Source organism: Phalacrocorax carbo, chromosome 12 (assembly GCF_963921805.1).
Source record: "Phalacrocorax carbo chromosome 12, bPhaCar2.1, whole genome shotgun sequence".
In the NCBI taxonomy this organism is placed as follows: Eukaryota; Metazoa; Chordata; class Aves; order Suliformes; family Phalacrocoracidae; genus Phalacrocorax; species Phalacrocorax carbo.
The window spans coordinates 14156547-14172342 of record NC_087524.1 but is presented as its reverse complement, the minus strand read 5'-3'; the positions used below and the strand labels follow the sequence as shown (position 1 = coordinate 14172342).

General features: G+C 40.0%; 1 protein-coding gene across 5 annotated transcripts in view; it reads left to right on the top strand.

Annotated features, from left to right (window-relative positions):
* Positions 1–15796, top strand: part of ABLIM1 (actin binding LIM protein 1) — a 225415-nt gene that overhangs the window by 161809 nt on the left and 47810 nt on the right. For all 5 annotated transcript variants that reach the window (XM_064464224.1, XM_064464219.1, XM_064464222.1 and 2 more), the window contains 2 exons: positions 7136–7223; positions 11932–11990. In XM_064464224.1, the coding sequence (XP_064320294.1) occupies positions 7136–7223; positions 11932–11990 (147 nt within the window). The remainder of the gene's footprint in view (positions 1–7135; positions 7224–11931; positions 11991–15796) is intronic.

Below are 15796 nucleotides of genomic sequence, written 5' to 3'. Positions count from 1 at the left end.
GTTTTAAACATACATATCAAACAAGGATTTATCAGGCTAGATTTTTTTCAATGTTTAAAATGTATTACACTTTCCTTCCTGTGCTAGTAACAGAAAATTATGGTAGATTCTGAAGATTTTTGCAAGAAAAGGAGCTGCACTTTCATTTTTGTATATGGGCACAGGTATTCGTAGTGGCTTGCTAAAAAGATAAGAGCCTGGGAAAAATTAGTGGACAGTTTGGGTCAGGATGTTATTAGAGGCAAATTTTGGTCTTCATACTATTTGTGCTGTTCCGGTCGCCCATGAGATCACAGAAGCCTGCAGAGAAGGAAACAATGGAATTTGATGTTATACCGAACATCAAACAAGGTTGAAGGTTCTGTGACCTCTGCAAGTAATTAAAATAAAGCTTCGCTGGAAGATGGTGGGCTACTGCCACAGTTCCTATTTTTACAATTCATGACATTCCTTAAGGGGTTTAAATGATGAGTCTGAGTTATTCTTTGTGCTGCTCCTTAGTCCTTAAGAGAGTTGAGAAATCAGGTCATTCTTCTCAGATAAATCTTCGTGATAATTCAAATAAATTCTTCATGATAAAACTAAATATTTGATTAGGTTTGTCCATCAAATGGGCCTATTATACCTGTTCATAAAAAAAAACAAAAAAAAAAGAAAAGGGGTGGGGGCTTTTACTCTTAAACATACACTTAAAACTACACAGCAGTTTTTGTGGTATTTAAATAGTATTAGAAAAGTAAAGCTTTCTACATGTTTAATAGCTGTTTGTCAGGTGATTGCTAAGATACCTTTGAACAGAGAGTGAGTGAGCGCAGCTGTGCAAATGTAACACAACAAATATGCACTTAATTGTGTCCTTTGGCCAGCAGAAAATGTCTGTTGGTAATTAGTTCTTCCTCTACCAGACCTACTGGCATGTGAGCTCTCCTAGAGGGATTCTTGTTATTGTTCTCTCTGGCTCTTGTTCACTGTTGTCCTGGAAGGCAGGACAGAACTGAGTAATAGGAAATCTTAAGCTCTCACATTCACCAAAGAGGAAAACATTTATTTAATCAGACTAGAGCTCTACAAGCACCCAGACAATAAAAGTTAGTCTTGTGGGAAGCTGTAATGCAGGCACTTTTTATGCTGGGTTTCTGGGGCACGTTACATCAGCTTGCATGCAGCTGTACTTGTAGCTCCTGGGTTGGAATCATTCTTGCAATACCCACCATTGCCTTCCCTGACACCTGTGAGTACTAGTACACTTTTGACTTCAGGAGGTCTCCACAGGTATCTTGATAAAGTGAAGGCAAATGAGTGTTTTTGCACAAAGTGTGTAGTGCGATGGCTGTGTCTGGGATCTTTCCCATTCTGGTCAATAGTAGAGGGTTATTACTCCTCCATTGGAGGGAGCCTTCAAAGTGCTCCATAAAGAATACACAGTGGCTTTTAAAATGGCATTGCAGACTGGTTTAATCAGCCGAGGAGGATTTGTGTGTTTCAGCTGAAGTTATTTAAGAGAATAGTATGCTGGAAGAAGACTGAAAACTGATAGCTGCCACTCTGCAAAGGTTGAGAGAAAAATTTGGTCTCTCATTAGTAACTGGTTTTTTAGGTCTCTGTATTGCTGTAATGCACAATGGAGCTTGTACTTTTGTTAATGTTACTTGGGACATGCCTTCCACATAAAATACACATGAAGCTCCGCTATATAGTGCGTCATCCGTGAATCCTGACCACTGAGCCTCTGACCATCATTCATAAGCTTTAGAGGAGAGGTGATTACGTGGTTTTATTCTCAGGACTGGTCGTGAGGAATATTTTTCTGTAATGGTTTTTCTTGGTAGTGTTTCTCCAAAGTATTTTATGAGGGACATTAAATGTTAATTAACCTTCCTTGTAGACTATGAAACTGAAGCTCTGTGTTGCTAAAGACTTGATTCCAGTATGAATCTTGAAATTACCAGAATAAATAAAACCTAAACACTATGTAAAATAATGTTAAAACCTATTTTTTGTACACGAATATGCATATAATGTATATATTGTGTACAGTAGATAGTAATGTATAGAAAATAAATAGAACGCCTATATCACTGGTCAACCACAAATCAGTGAGACTTGCAAAACCATGGAAAGCTACTCAAATTTAACATCTGTATATTTACATTTATAATGACACTTATACCTTTGGCCACTGTTCCTTCATTTTGCAATTCTGAGGCTCTGGAAGTATTTGATAAATGAGTACATACTATTACTTTTTTTAATCTACTTTTCTGCCTACTGTATTTAAATGGAATTTCATCTGAAAACCTATTTTAGATTTGTCGGTATGGGTAGAAGATAATTAGGAAAGAAGAAATTGTCTATTTTTATAAATTGATAACTGATGTTCCTTGCTTCTACTGGAGATGCAAGTGCCAGTTGATTTAACAAAGAATTTATAAGCAGTGACAGTAACACATAGGTTTAATATTTCATTTGACAAGAAACTTTGCTGTCAATTCATTCAATTCCATTTAAGAATTTGTATGCAAAGTAAGAGTAATGATGTTCAATATTATTTTGGTTGATTTTAGCACTTCTAGGTAAGCAAAACCAAGGTATTTTCAGCAATGAGTTCAGCTTTCTCAGACTTAGTTTAGGGACAGTCCTCTAAGGTAAGGGGTCATAGTTTACACTTGATGGTTTGTATTGTCCTGAAGACCTCAACCAAAGCTGAAATAATTCAGAAGGGATCAGAAGCAATACGATAGATCAAAACCTAGTGGCTGCATATCTGTATTTTGAATAAGTGATTTGTTGCTGATGGCCAGGTACAAGGTGCCACCTGAGAACTCCTTGTGTAGCAAACTCACGGTAAGGGATTTGTGGATGTGAAGTGAACTTGAGAAGGGGTAAGGAGAGCTAGCCATAGTGGGAAGGAAGTGACTTTAACCCTCTTGCATCCCAGCTGAAAAAAATGTTCAGGGCAAACCTGCACTGAATTAACACTACTCGTTACAGCCAACAGGACTGAGATGCAAGCCTTGCAGTCCACAGCACAGTAGCATAAGATTACAGGAAGCTGCACATTGGCCATACTGAATGGGGGTTTAGTAGCCTGAGAGCTGAGCAAGAACAGATCTCTAAAACATGGGAGTATTTAATCCCCTGTAGATCCAAAAGCTTTTCCCAATATATTGTAAACGACTGATTTTTAGCAACCAGTTTTCTCATATGATTACAGCAAGTCAGGCATGGCAAGATTAGCCTCGATTTTGTTGAAGTCCAAATTGTTTTCCAGTGGATATCCACTGAAGAAAGGCTTCCACTCCTGAGCTGTAGAAACATTACTGAGGCGGAAAACTCATGAAACTGGTTTGGAAGCATTCAGCAACAACCGCAGCTGCTGTGGCATGTAACTCCCAAAAAACCTCTCCAGTGCAGGATGTGTTAGGGTTCCTCTTAGCAAGCTTGTGTTGCTGGAGCATGGTGTTAATTCATAACTCACACTAGGCTAAAATTTGGCTAGTTGTTTCAGCCTAGGGGAAAGACGCAATAAACTTGAAATAAGTCTCTTTGGCTGTTTTGAAGACACATATGTACGTCGTTTAAACTATAACCTCTTGACAGTAGCATGTCAGAAGTTTTCCAAGAAAGCAAGTCTTCAGAGAGGCCACGGGTCTGGTCTACACTTAACATTATGATGAATTCTGGTTTTGTTTCTCCTATAAATAGCCTGGCTTTTAAAAACATGTAAACTGCTAATAGCAATTAACAGATGACTACTTGATCCAGGTGCCCTTTTCTAAAGTATCCTCAAGAAAAACTTTGTGATGAGGAGAAAAATGAGCGGAACGTTTATCAGATGATCACGGCAAATGAAAGACTTGTTAATATTAGCATTAGATGGACCGGATACAGACTGTTTTAGGGTGAAGCTAGTAGAAGTAACTGACCAAAGTTGTTGTGAATTAACCGCAAAACAAGGAACAGGAATCTCAGAAGCCTGGGATGAGACTGCCAGAGTTGCTACTCAAAACCCAAAGCATTGGCACCTTTTGCTTATGACAGTGAAATGCAGCATTTGATTAAACATAAGTGCAGTATGGCTTTCTTGTTCCTAAACAAAAAACAAACAAACAAACCTCAAAAAAACCCCCCAAACAATACCACCATGCGTCAAAGGCAAAACTGGAAGAACAGAAACTGAAACTGTACAGGTGTGAATGTGTGATTTTTCTTTTTCCACATGCCGTGGTTCTCTCACAATATAGATATCTCAGCTGGATTCCAACTACCTTTCTTAAAACTCCATTGCCTTAGATGAGCATCAGGGTGCTTGGTAGGGAATTATTTCTTTATAAAACCTACTTCATCTGATAACACTTATGTACAAAAGTTTGTCCTTTGTGTCTGGGAATTTGGTAAGTATCTCACCGACACAGTCCCTTCTCAGATGGGCTATCTCAGAGGTTACTTAATAATAATATAACAGCCTCTGTACTCTTTCCAGTTCAGACTATGTAGCTGCTTAGGTACCCTACTGATTACCTGTCAAGAAGCTATGAATTTTAATTCAGAAAAATCCATATGCCTACTGAAAATTTGAGCTCTGTTAAGCAACATCACAACAATGCTGCAGAGATATTCTTTAGTTGGATGGGAGAGGCAGAGCCCAGAAAAGATTCCTGGTTTTTTATTTCAAATCTATTTTTCAATTATTGTCTTCCTGTTTTGGGGAAGATCCTTTCTGGCAGTGATTCAGCCTTCTTCGGGATTTTTTATATCTCATTAACTGGGAGCGGTTCCCAGGACATCAGATTTGCCATCACCTTTAAATCAAATACGTCTGAAATCACTTGTGACAAGCAGATCTGTGGGCCCCACTCTGCTGAAGAACTTCAGGAATGCTCAAAAGTTGAGATTTGGGGTTTTTGCCAAACACAGATAAAATTGCTGTTCCTCTGTATGTACAATATTATTTGCATGAAGTAGAAAGTGCAGAAAAAGATCTTGGCTTCTGCTGAATGCTGAGCTGTCTGAATTTGAGATCTACCTTTGAACCCTGTTCAGTATTCACAGCCCTTAGCTGCATATATATACAAGTAGCTGGTTTTTGCATATCTGCATTCAAGATCAGAATGCCTGTGGTTTGATGCCAGCGTTACATTTCAGGTACATTTGGAGATTCATTTTCTTAAATTCCAGTCTTTAATGGACCTGACGGGGCACCTCAGGGGTTAAATAATGGCTATAGTGAGAGTTAGAGATGTCGAGGACAGCAATAATGTAAATGATAGAAGGAGAATGAGTATTTGCTGTGTTTTTCCTTCTCAGTACAATATTGGTTTTGTTGCTGCAAGTCAAGCATCAGTTCTGTGTTTCCTCCCTCATTAGCTTTTCTTCCTTGAATAGGCTATCTTGTAGTGACCTTTCATTCTGCCTCTTACCAGAGCAGATTTTTTTGCCTGATAGCTCTAAAACTGCTGGGCAAAAAATACTAAATCACATTAGTCTCCCTGTTTGGTGGATGCTGCCCTCTAAGGAGCTGGAATCAACAGCAAAGGCAGTACCTCAGTAAGAAAAGTGCAGGGTTTTTGCAACTGAAGAGTCAGTATATGGCTAAACTAGCAGCACACTTAGTCCTCTTCTCAGGCCTTGTATTGCTGAAATTCCTGGATGGGAATTGTTCTTAGAGACAATGAAAGATAAATAGTCATGTCCACAAACACCACAGTGTCTGTGTCTCTACCGTTCCCAATCTTCCCTAAAATCAAACCCACGTACTCTGCTACTAAGGCAGGAACAAATGCGAATATTAACATTAAATGGTGCACCTTTACCTGTAGAAGGGCTGGTTGGTAGATCTGGTTCTCTGGTAGTTTTCAGGTACTTTAGTCCATATACTTCAGCATCTCATATAAATACTAAGCCTATAAAATCATTGTCAAATGTGAACCAGAAATATGTTATTACTCATTTCAATAGACGTAAGGAAGGGTTGAATTTAGTAATGTTAGTCTTGAGTATAATGAAGTAGGAGATGGATCTGATGACATTTTACAAGTCAGCTACAGAGTAAACAGATATCTTATGCATATATAATATCTCAGTGGATAGGAAATATTTTGTGAAAAAGGATTTGAGGTTAACTTGTTTGGAAAGCCAGATACAATTTCAAAGACTTTTAGAATTTATTGCTTGTCAGTATTAAGGGTTGTTTCCTAGGAGTAATTATTTTTCATTAAAAAACCCCGATGTGGACATTGCACGCTTAGTTTCTGATGCAAGGAAGTTAATACATTGGTTGCTTTGGTCTCCTAAGGTGAAGAAATCACATTAATATCTGTGCCTTGTTTTTTCCTGTCCTTATAGGCCTTGTTTATTATGGGTATCATTGTATTTAAGAGAACGAATGGCTCAGTGGATTTGGATTTAGGTAACAGGATCTAGAGTAGCATCTTTGCATCAGTAGTTCAAATTCATCTCATGCTGTCTGTGCTCGTGTAGCTTCTGAAGTCAGGCATCTGTGAATTAAGTTAGTGGTCCCTCAAATGGCTCTAGAAAGGTCACTCTTTCGATGCCCATATCAGCAGTGTTGGGAAGAAGGCCAAGGAGTGAACTAGCAGGTTGAAAACTGTTTTTCATTGTCTGAATTCATCCGTAACAATGGAGCAACTGAGAAAATACATGTTGTTTGACAAAATGAGGAGGCAGCAGGTTTACACAAATATCTACTGAGGTGTGACATTCATTGCCTTGGACTGTTAGATAGATGGGAGATTTAAAAAGGTGTTGGGCAAATCATGGAGAGTAGATAGATTGTGCCATAGCCGCTAGCCAGGAATTCTTTAAACCACTGGTTACTTGAGTAGGAAGGTGTGAAGAGGAAAGGCTGTTCTGCATTGTCTTGTTTCTTGCAGCCTTTTACCCCAAGTAGTCACTGCTAGCCTCTGAGGACAGGATACTGGACTAGACAGGCCTTTGAAATGAAGCAGTATGCCAGATCTTACATTCTCGTAGCTATTGTCACACCATAAAGGCAATGTTGTATCATAACAGGTGAACTAGAAGAAAAATAGCAATAGTCTGTCAGCAAATGATGAGTGCTCACAAAGCAGTGCAATGCATTGATCCCTCATTTCCCTTTTTTATTTTTGTTCAGGCAGGTGACAAGCATTATCATCCAAGCTGTGCACGATGCAGCAGATGCAACCAAATGTTCACGGAAGGAGAAGAAATGTATCTGCAAGGTAATGATGTCCCCATTCCAAAACAAGAAAATCAGACTTTGTAATTTTTCTGTCACAGACCTCAGGATTTATCAACCATCCCCATGTAATATGGGCAAGGAAGACTAGCCATCCTACCTTCATTACAGTGTTCTCATACTTTTTCACTTGAAACCCTTTCAACCTAGTAGGTGATCATAATGGTGGATTTGCAGTGACTCTGCAGCCTAGCTGAGGCAGATTCTGTTTTCAAAAGCTGTGTAGCAAAAATGAAATTTATTAGGCTGACTCTGGATTTGACATCTCATGAGTAGCTTAGCACACAGACTGGCAGATGAGATACCAGACAAAGTTAGAGGGTTCCCCCTGAATTCTCTGATCAGTTTCTCTGCTTTTGTGGACCACACTCCAAACTGTAAAAGGCAATGGAAACACTTCCAAAACTGCAGTGAGCTTGTCTTGAATCATGTAGTTCTCATTCCCACGTGCTGCACTGACAGATTGTCTCCTCTAGTTCTTAATCATATTTTCTTGCCTTGTCTATTTTCCTTGTATTTGGTCACATCTCTCTTTTTGTTCCTAGTTACTTTATGTCTTTCTACAGTCACTTCTTTCCTGTATGTTCATTTTCATCTCCTCTTTCTTTATTAATGTCTCACACTCCCAGGTATCACCAAGCATGATTTTTTTTTTCATTATCTTTTCCATAAAAAAGAATGTGCTCTTTTACTTGACTGAAAAGTGTCATTGTTCTGAACTCCACCTACTCTCCCAGAAGGTAGCATGTTAACTATTAATCTCCAGTTATTTTTATTACTTGCTGTAATAGTAATTTTTGTTGGTAGAAAGACATATAATACACATTTATGCAAGCCAGAAATCAAAGTGAAAAAGGCAGATTCATACTGGGATTTTGTATATTATGCTTGTTTTAGAAAACTTGCTTGATATACCTGAAAGGACTGTAAATGAATAGGAAAAAAATTATGAAGTGTGGTTGCAGCCATCTCTTGAAATCTTGAGGAGACATTCCTTCTGGAGGAATACCAAATTAAGATAATATTGGTAAGGAATTCCTCTGAAGCTAACTTGTGTTATTTTGTAGTTTGCCCTCCCTACCAGTCCATCTCTCTCATCTCTTGCTGACCTTGTACCTCAGTCATCCTGCTCCAGCCGTGCACAGAACTGGATATCGAATTGTGTAGCAGCTCTGCATTGCAAGAGTGAGGAGAGGCTGAAAGAGGGCTGGCTAGGAATTCTGCCTTCTGATGGCAAATTGGAAAGTCTAATTTGAAAGCAGCAGTTACGGCATCTGACAACTGTTAATCTTCTTGGTTTCCTCACATCACAGTATGATAAGTACAGGCAGAGTTCAAGGTGAGCATCAGCCCATCCTTTGCTGTTATTAGTAACAGGTCTTTGCAACTGATGCCATTTGCACCAGTGTAGTAGGGTTGGAGTTGGTGTTGATTGGGTGGCTGTGGTGTAAATTTCTGCAGATCCAGATAAGACAGAAAGTATTGCTGCTACTTAAACAAGGCTAGATTTTGTCCTGGCCAAGTTCAGGTGACGTGAAAGAGGAGAGGAGAGACACCTGGCTCCTTGATCTGCCATCATTCTCCTCTTGGCTGTATCTCTCTTTCTGTGATTCTGAGTTAATGTTCTTCATGATCACTGTGTTCGAGAGGAGGAGCAGACGAAGTTGCAACGCTTTATTGTTCACAAGCTGTCTTCTGACTAGATAATGTTATTGGTGAGTGTGCTCCAGACCGTCCTGCCAAAGCTTTCCTTGCTGAATTCAGCTTACTTGTAAGTGTAAGGGAGCTAAAAGCCTTTCCTGTGCAAAGCTCTCAGCTGAACTCTATATCCTGACTCTATCCAAATCATTTACCCTAGGGTACAGAATAACAACATTCCAAGCATTTATCTGAATTAAAAATACAACACCACAATGCTAAAGCTAGAAACAAACTCACATTATTGATAAAATATATGAAAGCAGGCAGCTTCCACCTCACTTCTAATTGTCCTCTCCACAGGACATTAAAGCACGGTGTTGGTATTGCTTTGAACACTAGAGGAGCCTGACAGGTTTGTGGTAGCTACTTATATTAGAAATATGTGGCAAACCTGCAAAAGGAGAACACGATAAAACAAGCTGTTTATTTTGGGGCTTTCTATGTTAAGGATGGCTTGAATAATGCTAGCAGAAGCACTCTAGCTTTGCCCTGCTCCAACACAGGAAAATGAAAAGGAAGTAGCATCATAAACTTTCTCTTTCCCACTGACTTCCTAGTAATATATTGCTATATGTACTGCCCCAGAAGACTGTTGCTGAACTAGGATGTTGCTCAGCATTTAGAGGGATGCTTCACTTGATCCTCACACAGGCTTTCAGCCTTATTCCATGTGTAAGTAATAGCCCAAGTTACTGATTTTGAGAGCTGTATGTTGAAACAATGGTACGTGCAAAGTAAAAAGCTGATTGAAAAACACATTGGTTGGTGTCTGCCAATTGAGCAATCAAACATATGTTACGAATGGGAATAACCACGATTTGCTGGACTGTTTCGGATACGAAAAAGAGCGGTAATGCAGCTTGAGAATTTGCTCTGTTCCAAGCATTTCAAAATAGATTGACATGTTTGAATGAATAAAATCTACAACTGGTAGATGGCTCAGACTTCAAGATCACAAAAAAAATTAGCATTTAACTTCTTAGGCCTGCTCTTTCTGATTTGTATTTTTACATTTCACATATTTCAAACCTCTTATCATTTTGTAAAAAAACCCAACCAAACAAAAACCCCACACAACCCCAAACAAACAAAAAAACCCCAACAAACCAACTCACAACCCTTAGCTAAGTTTCATCATGAAAATGACACCCAGTCATTGCAATTCTTCACTTTCAGCAGCTCCAGCATTCTCCTGGGATGTCCTTAAAATTGCGCCAGTTTGTGCTAAGTACTGCCTGAAAATGCAGCGGCAGGTTTTTCTTTGATGGTGAGGATGGTCTAATAGAAAAGAAACTGAGGTACAGAGGAACAGAGATAATTTTTCTCAGGGTCATACAGGAAGCTCACAGCTGAATTTGAGAATTGAACCTAACCCTTCTCAGTCTTAGTTCATCAGCCTTATAACATGAACTCCCTTCCTTCTGAGTGCCTGACCTCCTAAGCAAATGCACAGGGCATGCTTCTCTCTTGACCTCGCAGGCTCTGTGGGGTTCTGGCTCTGAGGCTGCTGTTTGTTTACAGAGAAGGCTGTAGGTACGCTTCTCCCTGTTGTCTGATTGTTTCCCTCTGCCAAATGCACAGTTTCTTCTTCCTAGGCTTAGTCTCAAAGCCAGGCATCTCAGACCTGTGATCCAGAGTCACAGCGTTCTCTCCAGTCTCCTGATGATGATTACACTGTGTGCTGCTGGGAAGTGAAATCATTCCTGATGGTCTTTACTTCTGTACCAAGCCATGTAAGGGCTTGTTAGAACAAAATTTGCGGCAGCCCTGACCCATACCTCTCCTGGACTCCAAGGGTGGGGTTTCCTCTGACTGCACTTGAGCTAACAGTCACCAGCAGGAGACCTGGACTTTGCTCTGGTTTCTTTGTGGACAGAGTGAAGAGGTGACATTGCCCCCCCGCAGACAGACAAGGCTCCGTATTGGCTTTGTGGTGACTGGAATGAAGTTGGAATTTGGCTGCAGCTGCAGTCAGTGTTAAAAATCAGCACTAGCTTCTGCTCCATTTCAACTTGGCTAACACCTGCCAGCAGCTTCCCAGCAGTGACCATAGTTTTCACTCTGCTCTGAAGGAGAACTGAAATGGGATGGAAGTGCTGCTTGCCCCTGACACTGCTCAGCCCTTGGGGACAGATGGATATTTCCATTTTTAGAGCATAAGAGGGAATCCCATGTTTTGGGACACAAACAGCAGAGGCCTTGCCTTTTTTAGTAGGATGAGTAGCTCGGCTATGCTCTGTGGAAATGCCAGTGCAACACATGCCATTAACCTTGCAGAGCAAGGGGTAGAAATGATGTGTGTGCCAATGGCAAGTACGGTAAACTGCGATCTAGGGAAAGGCTCTCTCACATGCTGCTTTGCACCACCTGCATCATACTGGCCTCTCTAGCTTAGTGCAGTGGGTGAGACACAGCCCTGACTTTGCTGTGTTGTGAATTTTTTAACTTTGCTTTTTCTGTTGCATTTTGCATAATTGCAGCGGAGAGGTGATCTGAGTAGGACTTTACAGTAACTGAACGATACCTATTGCTCAAGGAAGTTATAGGACTTTCCCCGTATTAATGGACTTAAAATCAGAACTTCCTTTTTACATGTGATTCAGTACATAAGGGGAGAACAGATCAGGTAACCATGGCCCAGTGCTTTTGCTCTTACCTTCCATCCTGCCCAGAGGCACCCTCTGTCTTTCAGTTCCTCCACCTGGTGCTTGCTGACTTGCTGCTTGAGTCTGAGTTTTAATTAAGAGTATGTGCAAAGTGCTTTCACAACCTCAGGAAAAAGCTGCTGTAGATGGGCCAAGGATTTGAATATATTTTTTTGTTTGTTTCACTTGTATTTCCCATGAGCTAGAATTGAATATGAATTACTTGCATAGTTCATACAAATTAACCATCTAATGCAATGAAGGGATTCTCTTTAATAACTGACTTGTTATGACTGCAAGTCATCTGCTTTACTCTGAATAAAAAAGTGTTTTTACCTCCCCCAGGTTCCACTGTCTGGCACCCCGACTGTAAGCAATCCACTAAGACTGAAGATAAGCTACGGGTAAGCTGAATTTGTGGCAGTGACACACCAGATATTTTGCCCACACAATAACTGAATGCTGTTTTTGAAAGAGTGACTTTTCCCATGTTTTTTTCACATAGCTGTCACCACTCTGGCAGAATAAACAGTGGAGGCACTTTAGAGATATTGCTCTCGTTTTTAGGCTCACCACCTTCACATACCTGTCTCAGTGCACTGCCTTAAAGATAGTATCATTTACTGACATACATACATGGCAAAGTCACTAAATCACTTCATTTCATATCTCAATTTTTGTGAGAGATAGTCTTAAGGAGAAAAGGTGAATAGGGCAAATGCTATGATATATTTCAGTATTTTTGCACAGCTGTATAACTGCTCAGTAGTTATCCTCTGTTCTGTGTGGTTATTTACAGCATTTAGACAGTATGGACTCTTCTTCCTTTGCCATCCAAATAAACCCCAGCCTAAAGTGGTCCTAATTTCAATGCCAAGATGATCTGCAATTACCCTTGGAGTCACCTCAGCTTATCCAGACGAACTTTCTGGATGAAATGCTTAATGGCAATAATGCTGCACTGATAAATGCTGGAGCCTGGCTTTTTGCATGCACCAGGCAATTCCAAGCCCATATTCACTAATTCGTCTGTTGGACAATTTACTCTTTTTGATGTGTCAGTTGGCCCTTTGAACTTTGATAATTTGTCTGGATATGAATATTAGAGGCTGTATATTAATAAAATGTCTTTCAGACAAGGAAGCTAAAAGTTACTGGCATGGAGATACATAGGATATCCTGTGGGTTGTGTTCTTTGTATGGCTCATTCACAGGAAGCCACGTCATTTAGAGTTTGTTCAGGTGCACCGGTCTGTAAAACGTCCCCTGCAGAGAATTTACTATGGTCATAGGTAACATGCACATAAATTCTTGTTGAGCAGAGTTTATGGTAGTGTGAGCTGTACCGGTAATACAGAAGTAAAATTGGTCGTAGATGGGCAGGGGATCTAGCATGGCCAGACATCACTGTAGGTGATCCAGCATTTGCACATTGCTCTGCCCTGACTTGCTGTAAGAAAATGAAAAATTATACTGGACTGGATTTTCTTCCTCATCTAACAATTTGAATGTAAGACACTGTTTTGGCCCTGCTTAAGTGTCAGAACACTTGTGCTTTGTAGCGAATGGTTGGGGTAGAATACCTCCCTTTCACTTGGTCCCAAGAGTCTTATCAAAGCACTCCTGACTACATTGAGGCCCTTACGAACCTTCTCCAGCTGACCTTATAAAGTTGGCTTCTTTCCATTCCCCATGGAAATGGCCAAAGTCCTCTTCAGATATTTTCTTTTTTTCCATCACACATTCCAGCATGTCAGTCTTCTTTCCCCTCAGCTAATTTTAATTGAAGTGAGTGAAATAAATGAAATCATTCACCTGCAAGACTTTGTCTAAGAGAATTCTTGCAGGAAAATGCAGCGAAAGAATGCATATTAAGGGAACATCTGAGAAATATTATGGCACAGCTATCCAAGATCACCTTGTTCCCAGATGAGAAATTATATGCAGAGGTTTATTATGTCTTTAAAAGACGTTGACAAATGCACTGTACTGAAGCTAGTTGGAGAGATGGAGAATTTTTAGCTTCACCTGTACATCACAGATAGTCCCCATCTACTCCGGCGCAAAGTTAGACACCTTATTTTAAAATCGGTTTGAGTTCACTTTGATGACTTCAACACATATTTAATTCTGCTGACTCAAATGAAGAGAGTAGCAAAAGGTAGGTACAGAAAAAAATTGAACTGGGGAAACTATGTGCTCTTTGAACTTATCATTAAATTATGAACTGTATTTTGACTTTCCATTTCTTGATGACATCCATTTAGACCTCATGTGAGAATCGGAATCTGGTTTGTGAATTGACAAATATATGATATAGCCACTTTCAGGGTCAGGCCTAGATTTTCTGGCGGTTCTGCAAAAAGCCAGTGACATGGCCTCTTTGCTCTGCTGGGTTTCCTGCCCCTATAGAGCAAAACAAAACAAAAAGCCCTTTTATCACTGAAGTCGCTTCAGAAGTTTTCAGCAAGTTCTGTTTTCTCTCAGTAAGTGAATTGTGGTATAAACTAATCAGCACTCTAGGTGGTCAAGATCTTGAGAGGGACTTCATAAAAACAATGGTTGCTTTAGATCTTCCTCCCACTGGATTTTGTGGAGGATTAAAAAGCCAAAACAAGCAGAAAATAAAGCAACCATATATATGTTAAAAAATATACATTGCTTAGGATTTTTTTACAACTGTCTAGTTGTTCATGATTCTGTAGGGATTAAGTAACATAGGTATTATAACTCACAGATTATTATCTAGAAAGTAGGGATTAGTAACTTGATTGAAAAAAAGAGCTTAACCACTGAGCTGGGGAAACTGCTTTCCTTTTCACTCTTTTTTCCCTTTTGTGTTTCATGACAGCATTCCTCATCTGAGTTCTTTTACCCAAAGAGTCTGGTTCTGCGCAGGCCACGCTCTGCAGAGGTTTGCTGTGGTGTTTTTCATAGTGTTTATAATGGTCTTCTTTACTGAGAAGATTCTTCATTATTGTCGTTTGCTGCGCTTGCTGCTACTTCTGCCACACAGCTTTCCTGCTATCACTTGCCACCCTGGGCACTGACACTGTATTTTGCATCATGTGGTGCAGTGTTGTTTGTTAATTCTCACATTTTTTGTTTAATGAAATGCTTAACTTTTTTTTTTTTTAGATCCAGATGAGCTTTTTGGGGCTGTAGTATTGTTCTTCCAGTGTTACAGAAAGTTTTTAATCTAAAACAAATAATTAAAGTGCAAATACGGAGCAAATGAAAATTGTGAAATCATTTGACTTCAAAGTGATGGTTAAAATGAAGTATTTTTTCATGAACAATGGTTCATGCTTTTTAGGAAAAAAAATGCCATCAGTTAAATTAGTTACTTTTTTATATCTGTTGACCAAATACATATGAATACCTTTAGCTGAGAAATTATTTACAAAATTCTAAGTTTAGACGTGTTCTGTGTGCTGCCCGAGAGCATTTGTCTCTCTCTAATCCAGGACATAGCCATGTTCCGGTTTGGAGGTCCTCCCTGTCCTCTTGATTCTGGACTTTCTACTTTCAGACTTACTTGAGTTCACTTTGCACCTACAACCACCCCCCCACTTCCATTTCTCCTCCTTCAGGGCAATGCTTATTTATTAGTTGTGTCTTCTGTGGGGGAATGTGTGGCTGTACTGCATGCAGGCACACCTGAGGTAGCTTTCACCTGATAATGAAGTAAGAATGGACAGGTATGGATTTAGTGCAGGCTAGCAGGAGGCAGACAGGCTGATAGAGTCCATGCCACTGGACTTCCATTGTGCCTGCTTGTGCTGCCTTCACATCTCTAGTTGCAAAGTAGATGTAGTGATGTCATCAGCCAGGGCAGGATATTTGTGTTAGGTGCAGTCTGCAGGATAGTGTTACATGGCTGAATCCAATGCTGTGATTCAGTGGGTGTTAATACAAGCCCTGAATCCTTTGTCCTGCACAGAAGTTTAGTCAGTTAACTTAGGATGTTGCAATGCATTAGCCACTCTTGAACACTGCTCTCTCTGTTAGCTACAGAAATATTTTCATGAAAATACAGCTATAAAGATGTGTTGACAGTGCTCATGAGGAGGGCAATGTCTCTGCAGTCCTAGGCTTTATGGAATCCAATGCTGGAGTCTGAGAACAGCAAACTGCAGGACCATTTCACTCATCTTTTAGGCCAGTGTAGTGGCTTTTTGCCACTTTTAATACTACCTTCTCTGGAAAT